General features: G+C 53.2%; 1 protein-coding gene across 1 annotated transcript; it reads right to left on the minus strand.

Annotated features, from left to right (window-relative positions):
- Window positions 1-5,451: 5,451 nt before the first annotated feature.
- TYSND1 (trypsin like peroxisomal matrix peptidase 1) lies at window positions 5,452-12,862 on the minus strand. The gene is given in 5 exon segments (XM_040485257.1): window positions 5,452-6,180; window positions 6,183-6,341; window positions 8,503-8,688; window positions 9,693-9,823; window positions 11,587-12,862. Coding segments are annotated over 5 exon segments (1,944 nt in total). The 5' UTR covers window positions 12,765-12,862; the 3' UTR covers window positions 5,452-5,890.
- Between the last annotated feature and the right edge of the window lie 4,002 nt (window positions 12,863-16,864).

Below are 16,864 nucleotides of genomic sequence, written 5' to 3' on the forward strand. Positions count from 1 at the left end.
GTCAGGATGGAGAGCAAAAGAGACGCCGTGTCTGCCTTCCGCGGAGCTGACATTCCGGGGAAAGACAAATAGTAAATACACATAACCTGTATCGCTAACCGCCCTACGAGAGACTGGGGATAAAGGAAGCTTGCCAAGGATGAGGAGTTGAACGCGGGCGGAGAGAAGGCAGCTGTGCTCTGGGTGTGCAAAGACGCAGAGGCAGGACAAAGAGCTAACAGCGGGGGCGTGGTGGAGGCGGTCACAGGACAGGGTGGCCCAGCGTGGGCAGGGTGTACAGACCTGGTGGGGTCGTGTCATCCCCAGGGCAACGGGATACCACCGCAGGGCTTTACGCAGGAGAGTGACAGGTCTGAGTTCTGTTTTGTGGTGAAAGGATCGGGAAATGGCAGGGCTCCCTCAAATTGGGGAACTAGTCAGCAGGGCAGTCCTGGAGATAAAGGGGCTTGACTAGGATCTAGAGAGAAACCCAATGATGCGAACCTGGTGGTAGGATGTAGCCAGTTGGGTGACAGATGAGCCATCTTCATCTATTTAATGCAAGTATTAGCACTTAGCCATTCATTATAGGTGTTTTATGTGGGCAGATTAGCTTGCCCAAGGCTACAGGGTATGTTGGCAGCTTCCTGGTTCCCAGAATACTGCCCTTCGTCTTCCCAGCTTTCGTGAACGTTCACACTAGCAGTGACCTGTTTTGTACCTTTTCCAAAAGCTGTGGCCAAGGGCCTTGTATCCAATATTCCTGGTATGGGACGGGTCGTGATCAATTCCACCTAGAAGACATTGGTGCCCAGAACCATCCTGAGCTGAGAAGGAAACTGGTGTCCTCCCATGACCACCCGACTCACATTACTAGCCTGCATAGCCCAGGCTGCACCTTCCAGTTCTTTGGAATCCTCGCCTCTCTCCTATCCTGGCTGGCACCCTGCCACCTGAAATCGCGCTGAAGGAGGGGATTCAGAGCTGTGGGAGTCTCTACCTCCGTCTCTCAGCCCCTGCGGCCACAGAAAAGCAACCATGCAGAGAGCTCATGGCCCTCTGAGCCATGTCCTAATCCTGGCCTTTGGGGAACCATCAGAGAGCCACAGCTTGGATGTCCTAAGCCTTCCATTTGTCATGGGCTTTGCAAAGTTCCAAATAGCTTTTATCTCCTTTTTTCCCTCCTGACACTCCTAGAGAAAAGTAGGGCTGAGGTTAAACTGACACCAAGGAGGGCAACAGTCACAACTGACCTGCTTTCTGGGGCAAAGACCTTACTTTGCTGGACTTTGGGTCCCCGGCATCTGGCATCCATCCCAGCACCTGGTTCCCTAGGAGTGCAAACTAATGTTTGCATAGATAAATGTGGGGGGGGGGGGTTGTTGATATAATTCACATACCATTAAATCCATTCTTTCCAAGCGTACAGTTCAATGATGTGGCACTGTGCCACCATCACCGTCATCTGACTCAGGGACATTGTCATCAGTCCAAAAAGCAACCCCATACTCACTTCCTCAGGCCACTCACCCCACACCGCTCCTCTCTTCCCACTCAACAGTTGTGGAACTCGGAGCCTTGGAACTGAAAACCGGGGCTCCTTGCCTTCTAACAAAGGACTTTTGCCTTTGAATTTGCAAGTGCCAGAGGTAGTAGGAAAGTATGGTTTGGACGCAGAAACACTGGCAGTATGGAACTTTAACGATTAGCAGGAATGGTGGACAGACTGTCTCACGTCACAGAATCTAAGAGAAGGGAGCATTGCTGGCTCTCAGTCATGAGCTCACATTTCCTGACAACAGGTGACTTGACTGCTGGCCCCCCAGGGCTGGGAGGAGCTCCAGAGTACTGGGGTCAACCAGGGGCTGGGAGAAACAGAGGCCGTATCCCCACTGGAGGAAGAGGCGACCCTTAACCCTGGCAACCCCAGTGAGTGTTTTCCTTCTCCTTCTGTGCTTCCAGCTAAATTCATAAGCCTCAAAGGACAGGAGGAATCTGTTTCTTCATCTTTCCCCCAAAATGTGGCTTGGTTATAGTGCTTCCAGCTAGGGACAGACTACATTCACGAGGGTAGCTTCTACTACGTGACAAAGAGACCCCCAAATCTAATGGCTCAAATACAAAAGAAGTGCATTTCTTGCCTGGGTAGCAACACCAGGCCTGTGGGCTGCGCACAGTCATCCAGGGACCAGACGGACAGAGGCCATCTTTAACAAGAGGCTTCCAAGGTCTCTTTTAGGGGTCACCTCCATTCCCACCAGGGGAAGGGGTTAGTACACAGAGGTTGTTCTAGTGAGGCCTGGAAGTGGTACACCTCCCTTCTGCTTTCATGCCGTGAGCTGGAACTCATGGACACACCTGTGAGAGTGGCCACGAAATGCATTCTAGCACATACCCAGGAGGAAGAAGGACGCTGGTGAGCTAGGACTTGGCCTCCCTGGTTTTCTTCCTGTGTCTCTGCTGGTCTCTTCTCAGCCCCCTTGCAGCCTCCCACTGTGCCTCTGTCCTGTAAACACTGGTGGCCCCAGGCCCTCACTGCACCTACACCCACAGCTTCAGCTGACGGCAGCCTGGGGTGCAACCCAGACAGCAGTATAGGTCTTCTCCCAGCCTAAACGAACCCACCCTGACCGTGGCTGCTCTGAAAACACGGCCCCAGCTGTAGCAAGGCATGAGAAGATGATGGGCCCAATCGGGTAATCTGCTTTCTGGCATTTATTGACGAAATCTGAAAGTGGGGCATGTGATAAGGAGAGCCAGAGATCAAAGGGCATGGACACAAGGGCCAGAAAGGTCTGGATGGCCAATAGCAAACTGAGCTTACGAGGAAGGAGAGACTGAGTGCAGAGGAGGCAGAAGAGGGAGGACAGGGGTGCCTGGGGGGCTCCACTGGTTACGTGTCTGACTCTTGATTTCGGCTTAGGTCATGATCTCATGGTTCACGAGTTCAAGCCCCACATCAGGCTCTGTGCTGACAGTGCAGAACCTGCTTGGGATTTTCTCCCTCACTCGTGCTCTTTCTCTCTCTCTCTCTCTCTCTCTCTCTCTCTCTCTCTCAAAAATAAATTAAATAAACTTAAAGAAAAAAGAAGAGAGGGAACAAAGCAGAGAGGATGCTGAGTCATCACACACACCTAGCGGCCCCTAGAGCCTCCCCAGCTCAAGGAGGTTTCTGGCATCTGTCCAGAGGTTCTGAACACTAAACCTATTTTTTTATTTACGTAATAGAAGTGAGTCTTTGTTCCTGGGGCACCTGGGTGGCCCAGTCATTTAAGTGTCCAACACTTGATTTCAGCTCGGGTCGTGACCTCACAGTTGTGAGATTGAGCCCTGACTCCCACTCCCGTTATTGGGCTCCGAGCTGTGGGCTCGCTCTCTCTCTCTCTCAGCACCTGGGTGGCTCTGTCCGTTAAGCGTTTGACTCTTAGTTTCAGCTCAGGTCATGGCCTCACGGTTCATGGGTTCGAGCCCCACATCAGGCTCTGTGCTCACCATGTGGAGCCTGCTTGGGATTCTCTCCCTCTGCCCTTCCCCCACTTGTGCTGTCTCTGCCTCTCTCAAAATAAATAAATAGACTTTAAAAAAAGAAAGATTCTCTCTCTCCCCCCCCCCCCCCCCCCCCTCTTGGCTTTTTTCCCCCTCTCTCTCTCTCTCTCTCAAAAAAAAAAAGAACATCACAGGTCGGTGCCACCTCCTGTGCCCTGGCTTTGGTCTTCGCCATGCCCGGCAGTCCTGCTTCGGCCGTCTTCTCCCTCCCCTGGGCCAGTGGAGCTGGTTCCCCAGCCCTCCGTCCTGCTCCTTCCGGACTCCCCTCCACTCAGCGCTGCCAGAACACACGTGTGGTTTCACACTTCTGCATCCCAGTTCCTGCTGCTCTCAACCTGGAACACCGTCCCCGTTTCCTGCCCTCCTTCCGGGGTTCGGCTCCTAAGACACCTAGATGAGGCTTTGCCTGATCCCCCCCTCCCTGGGCCCGAGGACATGGCCTTCCACCTGAGCGGCCAGGGCTGCCCTGCTCGTCACGCTAATGGGCTGGCACACCAGCCTCCCCAGAACACTGGGCTCCTGGGTGCCCACTGGAATGCATCGTTCCCTCCCCCTCTCACAGCTAAGTCAGACCTCAGCCCTCACCCCCTGCCTCCGTTAATTTACTGTGGACTGACTTTGCCCCCTGGGCCGTTCCTACTCTGTGAAGGGAAGAATGACGATCACAGGAGGAGGTGGTCACGTAAAGGCCGCCCAGAGTTGGCACTCCACAGGTCGGTGTTAGAAGCCAAGCACTTCCAGAAATTCTCACTGCTGAGAATTAGCCCCCCAGTCATCCCCCAAAAGGTATTCAACCTGTCAGTGACTTCAGTCATTTTTTGAGCGCCTACCTGTGCAGGGCCCTGGGTACATAGTACATGTTTTGACTTGCAGGGTTGGTCTTAGCTCCTCGGGGCTGCCTTGGTCTCATTGATTAACTTTGAACTCCCCAACCCACCCCCAGGGCCCAGGACAGGCCTGGACACATCCCGGACACTCTGTAAACACTTGCTGCCAGGCCAAGATCCCCACCTTCCAGGCTCTGCAAGCCCCACCCAGTGCTGACTGGTGCCAGTCAGGACCGGAGGCCAGGCTCAGTCCGACACAAGAGTAGGCCATGAGCCAATGCAAGCTGGTGCAGCCACTCTGGAAAACAGTATGGAGGTTCCTCAAAAAACTAAAAATAGAACTACCCTACGACCCAGCAATTGCACTACTAGGCATTTATCCAAGGGACACAGGTGTGCTGTTTCGAAGGGACACAGGTACCCCATGTTTATAGCAGCGCTATCAACAATAGCCAAAGTATGGAAAGAGCCCAAATGTCCATCAATGGATGAATGGATAAAGAAGATGTGGTATGTATATATATATATATATATACACACACACACACACACACACACACACACACACACACACACACACAATGGAGTATTAGTCGGCAATCAGAAAGAATGAAATCTTGCCATTTGCAACTACATGGATGGAACTAGAGGGTATTATGCTAAGCGAAATTAGTCAGTCAGAGAAAAATATATGACTTCACTCATATGAGGACTTTAAGAGACAAAACAGATGAACATAAGGGAAGGGAAGCAGAAACAATATAAAAACAGGGAGGGGGACAAAACAGAAGAGACTCATACAATATGGAGAACAAACTGAGGGTTGCTGGAGGGGGTGTGGGAGGGGGGATGGGCTAAACGGGTGAGGGGCATTAAGGAAGCTACTCCTGAAATCACTGTTGCACTAGATGCTAACTAATTTGGACGTACATTTTAAAAAATTAAAAATTAAAAATTAAATAAAAAAAAAAAAGAGTATGCCATGAGCTCACACCCCAACTGAGAAAGGAGGAAAGAAAAGGTGTATTTCTGTGCTTGATGGTTTCCTACTCCCAGGGCAACTTTCAAAACATAGAAGAAAAAAAGAGAACCTGCTAGATAGAAGTAGAGATTTTCTCCTATACGTCCTCTTTATTCCCAGTCCCCAACTAGACACATTTTCCCCTGTGAGATCCCTGAGGCCCATTTTATGGGCTGGAAAGTAAAGGCACTGTGTCAGAGCGTCCCTGGAGGTCAGCGACACTCAACATATGAAGACCCACAAATCCTAACTTTCAGGGACTCCACCTAGAGGTGCAGTAGAACAGAAAGATTTTCTTTTCCTCTTGTCTTTGGTCTTCAGAGCAGGCCTTTCTGAGGAAGCCCTAACCCTAACCCTAACCCAGAGAAGCAGGTGCTCCTGGTGGCCAGCGGCCATCAGGAGACAGGGAACAGATGCAGAGCCAGGACTGGGCCTGCCTTCCAGCCAGCACCTGTCCCTCAGGACCAGGGCTGTTGGGCAACTGTACGGGGCTCCCCAGAAGGAGAAATAACAGAGTTTAGTGCCAGGGGGCAGAGAGAGGTGAGGACTCCAAAAAGCACCCCCAAACAGGCTTCCAGGCTGGAGACCCATGGGGCCGAAGGGAAGTTTGGTCCAGATTCCAGAGCCGGACGAGATGGGTGGGGATGGGGAGGCAGCCCAGCTGGGGTGTGCCCGGGCAGGGTCCTGAGGCCGCTACCCTCCGCTCGTCCTGTGGCATAACATGGTGGCTCTTCTCTCCAGAGGGCTGGCTCACAGCTTGCTCCGCGGGGCCTCCGCCAGCGGCCGCTGCAGCCGCCACACCACCCTCACTGGCTCAGTGGCGCCGTCCAGCTCCCGGAGGCCGCCCAGGTCACCCGTCTGACTATACCGCTGCAGGGCTGGCTGGAGCACCGTGATGGGAATGCTGAAGTTCAGGTGAGGGTAGGTGGCCCCTGTGTTATTGTCCCGGGTGTTGCTGGCCACGATGCCTGTTGAGGAGTCCAAGAGGAAAGGGGGGATGAGCCAGAGGGCACATGGATGGGAAGTGAGGCCCATCTCCAGCAGGGAGGCCCTCGGACCACCGGGGGCTTGAACCCCCCTCATAGTGACAGACACCCAGCCTCCTTCATGGCCTCTGGCTCCCACACCCCAGTGCTCCTTCCCCGTTTTACTCTCTCCTTAACTGTCAGTACCTAACAGACAATGTTGCACTTCTTTTGTGACCTTTCTCTCCACCTAGTGTCGGCCCCACGGGCTTTGCTCAGGCAGGCTCCCCAGTGCCTGGTGCAGGGTCGACACTCAACAAATACTTGTTGACTGAATGAGTAAGTGAATCAGACCCCCCACGCAAGTTTTTGGTTTGGCCTGCTCAGTGCACGTGTATGTGTGTGCATGTGGATGTGTTTTGTCGTTGTCGTCGCTTTTAATTTTAAGGAGGCTCCGCGGGTTTGAACTCACGGCCTTAAGATCAAGAGTCACATGCTCGACGACGGAGCCAGCCAAGCCCCCTTCTGGATGTACTTTTTTAGGCTTACAGGAGCCTTGCCAAAATGGTACGGAGTCCCTGTGCACCCTTCATCTAGCTTCTCCTCATGTCACTGCAAAAAAACAACGATCAAAACCAGGAAATTAACCCTGGAACAACGCTGTTCACTGACGTGCAGCACGCATTTGGATTTCACCAGTGATTCCACGAATGCTTTTTCTATTCCAGGATCTCATCCAGGGCCCCAGAAGCATCTAGCTGTCATGCCTCCTGGGTCAGTTTCAGTCTTTCCCTATCTTTCGTGGCCGTGACACTTAGAGGAGTACAGGTTACTTATTCTGCAGGACGTCCCTCAATGTGGGGTTACCGGATGTTTTCTCCTAAGGTTAAGGTTTTCCGAGATTGAAAATGGCGTCCCGTGCCCTTCTCAGGGCACCCTGTCAGGAGGTGCGTGACGTCCAAAAGCACTTCTTGAGACGCTAACCTTGATCACTTGGCTAAGGCGGCATATCTGCCAGGTTTCTCTATTGCAGGCTTACTGTTTTCCCTCTTGTACGAAATATTTTAGGATCAGGCAAATATCCTCGTTTCTACTTTCCAGTCATCGGTGGGTCCTGCCCCGCAGCAATTCCTTCTGTGGTGTCCTAACAGTGATTTTTCTACTTCTCTCATTTCTTCTACATTTATCACCTGAAATTCTTCTGTCAGGAAGAGCTGTCACTTGTCTCCATTTCAAGATGCATTCAGTTATCGAAGTCAGTGTGGACTCAGATACTCACTCTTTCCTTTGAGTTACCATCCAACCCTATCGCTGTGTGGTTTGCAGCTCAAGTTGTTCTACTGGGAGCTCCTTCAGGTCAGCTCTTCATTCGTCACACATCTGACGGGCCGATCATTCTGTCGTTGGCCTTTCCTTCCTCTCCAGCACCACTAGGTGCTCTGGGCTCATCTTGGATCTTCCCTGCCTGAGCCCGGGAGCGAGTCAGTTCCTGGCGCCTTTTATTAGAGAAACCAAGGTCTGGGTTCATCACAACTGGGGTGTCACTGCTTCTAGCCCCTCTCAGCAGACAGAGCTAGATTTTTTACACACACGCACACGTACCCACCAACTCATGCCTGCACACGTATCCACACTTATGCCCGTATCCACGTATCAGTATATGTCCAAATCAAAAGATCTAACAACCCTGTATTAAACAAACAAAAAGGTCTACCGTTGCTAGTAAAAAAATTGCAGAATCAAGCAACGTTAGGCCCACATTCCTATGGAAGGAGGCGCCAATGTGCTGCAGCCGAGTGGTGTTCACCCCGGTTCACCCCTGACCCTCCCTCCCGGCCGTCTTCACTCACTCATCCATTTGTTTACCTGTGACTCTTGGATGAACCCAACTCCTGAGTTTCATAGATTAACTAAGATTCAGCGACTTACCTAAGGCAGAGAAGGAACTAGACCTCAGATCTCTTCCCTCCCTGCTCAGCATCCGCTCCTCTCCACTCCCAGGAGCACAAGTGCCCGAAAACCTTGGCTAACTGCCCCTTGGGCGTAAGGCCCACCATCTTCCCGGGCCGAGGGTGGCTCCCGGGGGCTGTACACCCGGCCCTCACTAGATGGGACTGAGGCTCTGGCAGGGGAGGGGCTGGGAGAGGGCCAAGGAGCTGGTTACCCAGGAGGTCTCCCGTGCGGGTGGAGAAGAGGGGTCCCCCGCTGGAGCCGCCATGCACGGCACACGTGGTCTGTAGCATCACCGGCGTGTCATCCACCTGTACCACAGCTGACAGGATGCCCGAGGTCACCGAGGGCCCGCAAGCCTGGCCGAAGACGCCGAAGCCCACCACGCTGACAGCTTCGCCTGCCAGGGAGGAAAGGAGGGTGAAGCTGGGGAGCCGTCTCTGCCTCTCCAAAGTTCTGAACCCTCTCTGCCCTTCAGGCTGCTGTGAAGATACTCCTACCTCCGGGGAGTCGGCCCCAGGTCCCCACTGGACTTCCGCTGATCTCCCAGCACCTGCTCACCACTTGTCCTCAGCATCAGACTACTCCCCAGCCTTCATTTCCCTGCGGGACCAGTGAGTTACTTTTTAGGGTTCCTGGCACCCACCCCGGTGCTCAGTCAACGCTCGTGAAATTAACACCCGTCTCCTCCTCGGACTAAGAAGCCTTGGTGAAAAAAGGAGTGGTGATGAGGGCTCCAAGCTGCCCTCCAACTGCCTTTACCGAGTGCTCTGAACGCACAGGGCATGCGGCCAGATGCCTTACAGGCCACATCTCACTGCACTCCTCGCAATGCCCGGGAGTAGGGAGCACTATCCCCATTTTACAGATGTGAAAACTGAGGCAGAGAATACTCAGTTGCCTGTCCGAGGACACAGGGCTAGCAAGTGGCAGAAGAGACGCCAGCGTAGAGAGCTTGTGGCCTTTGCTGTTCCATCACACCGCATCCACACAATGAGGCCTCTGGAACTTCCAAGGTGGCGTGCCCCGCCAGTGGAGCCTCAAAAGGGCAACACCGCTCTGGCCAGCTGGCAGGAGCCCCCAAGCTCAGCTGCTCCACATGACACTGCTGCAGGGCCGCAGGAAACAGGGGTGCCCTACACTTCGGCAAGGATTCCCCCTGCCCCCCAGGACCTGGGGCATGCCAGGCACAAGCAGAGAAGTCTCCAAGAGCAACTCCAGCCAAGGCACTGAAACCAGGACGATTTCATGCCAGCTTGACGCCACCCTGCCCCATGCCTCCAGCACGGGTGGGGCAGGGGGCCTGCCTGGGGGACTGGCCCCCCGATCTAGAGGGTGAGGATGTCCAACACTGACTGTGCTTCCTGAGGTCCGCCCCACACCAGAAGCCCTCTCGTCCTTTACCTTCGTGGAAATGCTCGGCAGGCACCGGCAGGGAGACATCGGGTAGGTCCTCCTCCAGGCTCACCACCGCTATGTCGTAGGGCGATGTCTCCTGGGTGGCAAATACCACTTGTCCCCAGATCGCAGCACCCCTGGGAGCAAGGAAAACAAAATGACAGGCTAGCATGCTGACCCGTGAGTACCGGGCGGAAGCAAGGGGATGAGAGTGACGGTAAAAACACGGACTTGGGAGTCCAAAGATGTGGCATCAGCCCTGAACCGTACCAGGCCGGCACATGTGGGCACGTCACCTGGCCATCCTGTGGTACTTCCAAATGTGCATTGCCAACCGTAACGTACTTCTCCACTAGCTTCCTGCACTTCACCGGGTTTCCGGAACACCTGACACCTGGAGAGCACTGCAGGCCGGGGCTGCTGTGAATGCTCTGGGCACATCATCTCCTTTAGTTCTCCCAGCAGCCCTTAGAGCTAGGCGCTGCGATCATCGCCATTTTAAATGGTGCATTTGAGGGCCAGAGAGGTTGAGTAACTTTCTCAAGGTCACACAATAGGTGGCAGAAGCCAGGGCAAACATTCCCAGTGTTCTCCTTCACTGCCTCACTTGAGGCAAACAATGCTGCCCAGTCCTGTGTCCCCGTTTACATACATAAATGCTAGTACATCTGCAGCTCTTACTGTGGGCCGGGCTCTGTTCCAAGACTTCACATGTCAATTCACGGAAAGGCAGCTTACACTGACTTGCCCAGGTTCACACAGGGGCTCCCCACTACATACTCTGCAGGGATAGCTTCCAGGGGACCTGGTGGGTTCCCTAGAAGCAAGAGTATGTGTGTGGTGAAGACGGGGTGGAGGATGGGGCACCACACATACAGGGAAGTCCTCATTCTCAGTCTTCCTTATAAAGTCGCGGCTGTCCTGTTGGCCACCAGTGGGAAACCCTACGGTGAAGCGGGGCTGGGTTAACCCTGGAAATTCGGGAGAGGGATCTGGAAAGGCCCGGGCTGCGTGGCTAGGCTGAGGTAGGTACAGAACTTCAGGCATTAACACCAAGGTGCTATACTGCTCTGCTCCTGCCTAAGTTAAGTGCCGGGGACCACAGCAGAAATAGAACAGGTACCAGGAAAACACAAGCCAGGAAGCCAAGGCTGCTGAGCAACTGGAGGTAAAGGAGGGCAAGAGTGCTTTTCCCTGCAGAGAAGGAACAAACGGCTGAAGTCCCAACCCGGCTGCCAGGATCACCCAAAGACTGTTCAAAAGACATCTGTGTGCTCGACCTCACTCCCACATTCTAATTAGGTGGAGCCCCACACCCATCATTTTTGTCCAGCTGGGAAGATCTGCTTAAGATCTAAGAGAGCAATCAAGTAAGAGTAACAGCCCCCTCTCATCACCCCAGGAAGGCAGCATCCTGGGCCTCTGAGACTTCACTACCGCTTTCAGGGGAGAAAGAACAGGGCTAGGAAGTCTGCATTCCAGGAGCCAGTGCTGTGTGCCTGCTCTAAGAGCAGTCAGATTTCAGAAAGAAAACAGGCTGGGCGGGAGGGGGACGGGAGTGGGGGGGGGGGGGGGGGGGGCCCCGGGGGGACGGGGTGCTAAAAGATGCCTAGTCAGAGACGCTGTGAATTCCCACAGTTCCCCAATGCAGAGTTGCTCGGCATCTTGCCCAAGCCCCATTCACTGCGCGCCAACCCCCCCCCCGCCCCCCGCCAGGAAGGAGGCCCAGAACCCCCTAGGCTAGGGTTCTGAATGCCAAGGATGAGGGGAGGGACTCAGGCCTCTACCCCCACTACACCATCAAAGCATCATCGTGATGCCAGAAGGCCTCCCTAATCTTCAGAGTTCCGCTCTGAGACCTGCTGAGGGGGCAGAGGTGGGGCGACCTTGCGGGCCTTACTTGGGGGGCGTGACGCGCACCAGGACCCTGGCCGCTTCCCGAGGGGCCACATGCCGGCAGGTCACCACGAGGCGGGGCGCCACGGCCACTCCAGAGCCCCAGACGGTGCCGCACTCCACCAGCACGGCCGCAGCTGCCCACGGGGGCCCTGGGTCTCGGGGGCTCAGGCCCCATGGGGCGCTCAGCTCCTGCGGCAGGAGGGCTGCCAGGGCATCGGTGCCGGGGCACAGGCTGCCCAGCGCGGCTCTGGCGGCACGCAGGAGAGGGGCGGCGGCGCAGAGCAGCGTGAGGCCCACCCACTCGCGGGCCTTCCAGCAGAGGGGCGCGGCCACCAGCGCCACCAGCGCCCCCGCGGGCCGCGCCGCGAACACGCCGCCGCCCTCGGTGCCCGGCAGGCAGCGAGCGTCGGTGAGCAGCAGCGGGCCGGCCGCGTTGCTGAGCACGCCGCGGCTGAGCGTGTTGAGAAAGATGTCCGGGCAGAAGGCCCCGAACGGGGAGCCGCAGGCCAGCAGCGGCGCGCCCTTGGGCACGGCCCCGAGAGGCGCCACGGCCACTGCCGGCCCGCGCTCCTCCTCCTCCTCTTCCTCCTCCTCCTCGGAGTCGGGCCGCACGCGCAGCAGCGCGAACCAGCCCAGCGCTCTCAGCTGATCCTCCTCCTCGTCCTCCGTCACCTCGTCCTCCGGCGCCGCGCTCGCGAAGCGCCACTGCTCCGCCGCCTCGCCCCCGAAGAGGCGAGCGAAGTGGGCCCGGAAGGCCGGGCAGCTCAGCAGCAGCAGCAGCTCGGCGGGCCGCGGGGGCTGCAGGGGCCGCCCGCGGGGTCGGCCCTGAGGGCCTGACTCTGGGCCCGCGCACTGGGGCGTGCACAGCCCCGGGCGGCCCCGCTCCGCGCGGCCTGAGGGGCTCGAGGCTGCTGGACCCCGCTGCACGTGCAGGCGCAGGTCGTCGCCGCAACTGTCGCCGGGCAGGAAGGCGGCGCCGGCCGCGCTCAGCGCCCCGCTCCCGGCCCGCAGGAAGGGGGTGAAAATGCCCCCGTGGCACAGCACCAGGTCCGGGCAGCGGCTCAGGATCACCCCGCTGCAGCTCCACGAGCCGGCCTCGGGCTGCCCGGCCCGGGAAGCGCTCACCACGCAGCCCGCCCGCTCGGCCGCCCTCATGGACGGCCCCCACTGCCGCGCCATGTCCTCTAGGACTGTGCACACGGGGTTTCCAGGGGAACGAGGGAAGCGAGCGAGGAGCCCGGCCGGGACCCCTGATCCCCCGCGGCGCCACCCAAAGCTGGAAGGGAGAGGCGCAAACACTGACTCAGTTCTTCCTTGTCGGGCCTGATTGGCTAGGCCCCAATTTGTCGGGCCCGATTGGCTGGGCTTGGGGCCGAGCCCTGATTGGCTGCCCAGACTGACCCCGTCCCTTTCCCCGCCCTCATGGGTTCGGGCCACCTGCGCGACGCAGCGGGAGAAGCTGTCCTGGAAGGTGAGCGTGGGGAGAGTGACCGGCGTGTGGTTTTGCAGGGAGACGGGGCTTGGGCAAGGTGGGATCCCTTCTCTGTTCGTTGGGCTGCAGGAAAAGGAATAGAAATAAGGGCTGACATGCCTAGATTTGCCCAGAAGACAGCACCTGAGTATCTGCTCAGGTCTGAAACTTCGGCTTCCGACCCCCGGGGTAATAAGGGCAAGGAAATCCTTGACTCCTTGACCAATTTCAGTGATTTGAAATTTTGGAAGTAAGTCCTACAGCGATCCACTAGATGGCATGCAGCTGACAGGACTACACCTAGGGCCTTTTGATGCCGAAGGCTCGGGACAAAACTTACGAAAACGGTTTTCGCAAAATAAAATTGCCCTTTAAAACTATTATGAAGAGTAACCGAAGTCACACTTTAATTTTACAACCCTAACTGTGCAGTATGCACATTTTACATAACATTTATCACCACCACCTAGCGTTCATCTAGGTCAGGGACCAGACACTTGTTCTGTAAAAGGCCAGAGTGTCAATAGTTCAGGTTTTGCAGGCCACACGTTCCCTTTCAAATACCCAACTAGATTTGTAACATGTGGGAGCTCAAACAATGGGTGGCTGTGTTCAGTAAACTTTCCTCATGGTCACTGAAAGTTGAATTTTATGTGTCACAAAATCGCACCCCCCCCGCCCCCCCCCCCCCCCCCCAGGCTATACAAAAACAGGCAGCAGCCCAGATTTCAGAAGGTATTGATGTCAGCATTAACAAAAATTATTCAGTTGGTAGTTAAACTATAAAACCTTTTTGCCCCAATTTCTGAATAAAATTAATGCTGCTCAGTGTATTCCCAGCCCAAGGGTTAGCGCTTGCAATGGTCCCAGTGACACAAACCTGTTTGAGGAAGTTAAACGATGACCCATTATAGTAGGAGGTGGGACTGAAATTAGCAAGCAGTCTTCCACAGCAGGCACTGTCTTTTGGTTCCCTGACACAGAAGGTGCCTTGATCACAGTAAAATCTAACTATTCCAACTTCCTAGTAATTAAGTTTCTTTCTCTCTAGAGTCTAGGGATTCTCCCTTAATGACACTCAGACCTCCAGCCTGAACTGTTGTGCGTCAGGTTCTTCTGCTTACAGCACATTAGGGCATAGAGTCCTAAGTCAACAGCCAACCGCCAAGGTGAGACCCTTTGAGTGCTGGGCTCATGGACTCAGCCTGTAATTCTCATGTTCCACTTGAACCCAACAAGCAATACATACAAACATACAGACCCCGTGGCATCAATGTAGTAACACGGACATTAGTTTCAATCACAAGATGCCTCTAATACTTTTAGTACTAGGTCAAAAACAGTGTGTTGCATTTTGCTTCCCATTCCATTTGTCCCATTAGTTTTAAAATCTCTCTTGGGTTTTCTAAAAACAAGGCTTCCTGCAAGCCTAGTAAATGCACAGGCACACGTTTCATTCCTTCCGCTATTTTACCAAACGTAGCGCTCAGCTGAATCTCTCCCATTCTGTATAAAATGATGAGTGATAAGCAGCCAAACTGGATCCAGTCCTTGCTAGCATGTTAATATGAGACTTTGCTAAAAAGTCCACTACGTGCATCCTATTGCCGAGATGGCCACCAATCCCGGGATCAGCACATGTTCCAAGCCTCTCAGACGATAACTAAATTCTTTGGTTGAAGTGTGTGAATAGGCCTAGCTTTTTTTTCCTCCTGGTAGCAAAACTTGTCTTTCGTATCATCTGTAACTATTTCTTCCTGTAACTAGGAAAAGAACTTCTGCTTTCCCACCTCCAACAAATGTCATGTTCAAACTCAGAACAAACCAATACAAACAAATAAATAAAATGGAACAGGATAATAAGTTTAACTTTTTATTAAAATGCTTAGGATACAGATTGACCTTCTTTTGTAAATGACTGTTTTACTTTTCCCGAAATAGGACATATATGCACTCTGATAAAACAGAATGAAAAGTCTCAATTCGTGGGAGTTCTTGTACAAAGCTCTGATCCTCACTGTTAGGAGACAAGCTCCTCACATCAGCTTCTTTTGCAACCTTATTAAAGGAACAGTGTTTTCTGTGGAGCAAGAAACAGACGGATGCCAGCTGACTTTTCAATCTCCTCTTTCTCCAGTGGCCAAAATGCACCACTTTCACAAAGAGCTGCGCTGTGTAGAATCCATAGTTTTCTAGCTTGCTACAAAGTGATTAGGGACAAATAGGAAAAAAACAAGAAACAAGAAAACTAGCACTGCAATCATACTTCTCATGTCTCTGGATGAAGAAGTATGGGTTACCTTTAGCCAAAGGAAATGAAAAGTATGCATGTTAACGACCTAGTTCATTCACCATTAGCTAGATTGTTCATTTAAGGCTTTCACCCCTTTCCAAACCAAAGAGTTTTGTCCTAACTCAGCAATGCTTGCTAATAAATGAAAGGCGTGCTCTTCCCAGACTGATCCTTCATTGAGCCTCTGCACTGGGTACCTGGCAGTGGAAAAGTATGCTTTCCTAACAAGTCAGTGGTGAAGACTAGCAATGAGAAATCCATTAAAGAACAATACTCTCCCCCCTGCAATTTGTTATCCACACTTTCCCTGCCTTCACATTAGACACAAGATTCTACTGAATTTAGTTCAATCCTCTGCAAATAAGCATCATCATCCACAATTTTCAATTCTGAGGAAACTTCTAATCTCTCATTAAAGGAAAAAATGAAGATATCCACCCATCTTAACAAAGGGTCTAATACTGGTTAAGATCATGAAAATCCCAATTTTACAGGTGACACCAAGAAAAAGGAATGCTATGAAAATAATCCTCACACTACTGGGGACACTGAGGCTTTTTATACTAAGGTCTTCCTGACAAGTGACGCTGGCTCAAAAAGAACACCACCACACAAAGTTAAGATTAGAGTTTCCGCAGCTTACTTCTGAAATGGAGAAAGGCAATTTCATACCAAAAAAAAAAAAAAAAATCATCTAGCTACAGATGTTAACCTTTAAACACCAAAAAAACAGGTAAGCGATAAAAAAGAGCTCACAAACAGTCCAATAAAGAGACTACATCCTGCAAGTGAAAATTTTAAAGCCCATTAAATAAATCTTTCCTGGATCCAAACAAATGATACAAATACCAGATTTTTTAAGTTCTCAACTCACAGAATTAAGAGCCCTTCAGTGGCTAACTTTGTCCTCTGCGATTCACCGATGCAGAAAATTTTTCCCTAGAATCTGTGCAAAAGTAACAGACACACACCTGCGGTGTAGGGCAGTTCGCGAGGTGTTCTCTTTTAGGAGGCAAACGTCATTTCTTAAAACTGAACATGAAACAGGTGTATGAAGAGAAATGAAGTTTCCCAACAGTATCAAAGCAAAGCAAAGCAAAGACCGGCTGCGGTTTGCAACTCTGTAAGTAAAGTAAGAAAATAACCGCTCTATAATTAACCCCTCCACAGTGAGCAACCTGCTGTACACGCCCCGACGAGGAACGGGCCTGGCTGGCCACAGTGGACACCTCCTGCAACTGCCAGGCCCAAGTTCCGCCCTTTCCCACTTCTCTGCGCAGAAGGTGGTGCCCACCGCAACAAGGCAGGCAGAGACACGGGGCGTTGGGGGGGGGGGGGGGGGGGGTGTGCCCACAAAACCTGTTATAAAAACAAAATGGGTTCACCCGACTGGGCTCTGGCCCCCGACGGTTTTTGGGGGAAAATTTTTTAAAGTTTTAAAATGCCTTTCACTAAAATACGAGGAGGAAAAAAAAAAAAAAAAAGAATAGAAAACTCTGGACCAAGTAAATTCTG

This window comes from Herpailurus yagouaroundi, unplaced genomic scaffold (genome assembly GCF_014898765.1).
Source record: "Herpailurus yagouaroundi ecotype Mexico unplaced genomic scaffold, PumYag 163, whole genome shotgun sequence".
Taxonomy (NCBI): Eukaryota; Metazoa; Chordata; class Mammalia; order Carnivora; family Felidae; genus Herpailurus; species Herpailurus yagouaroundi.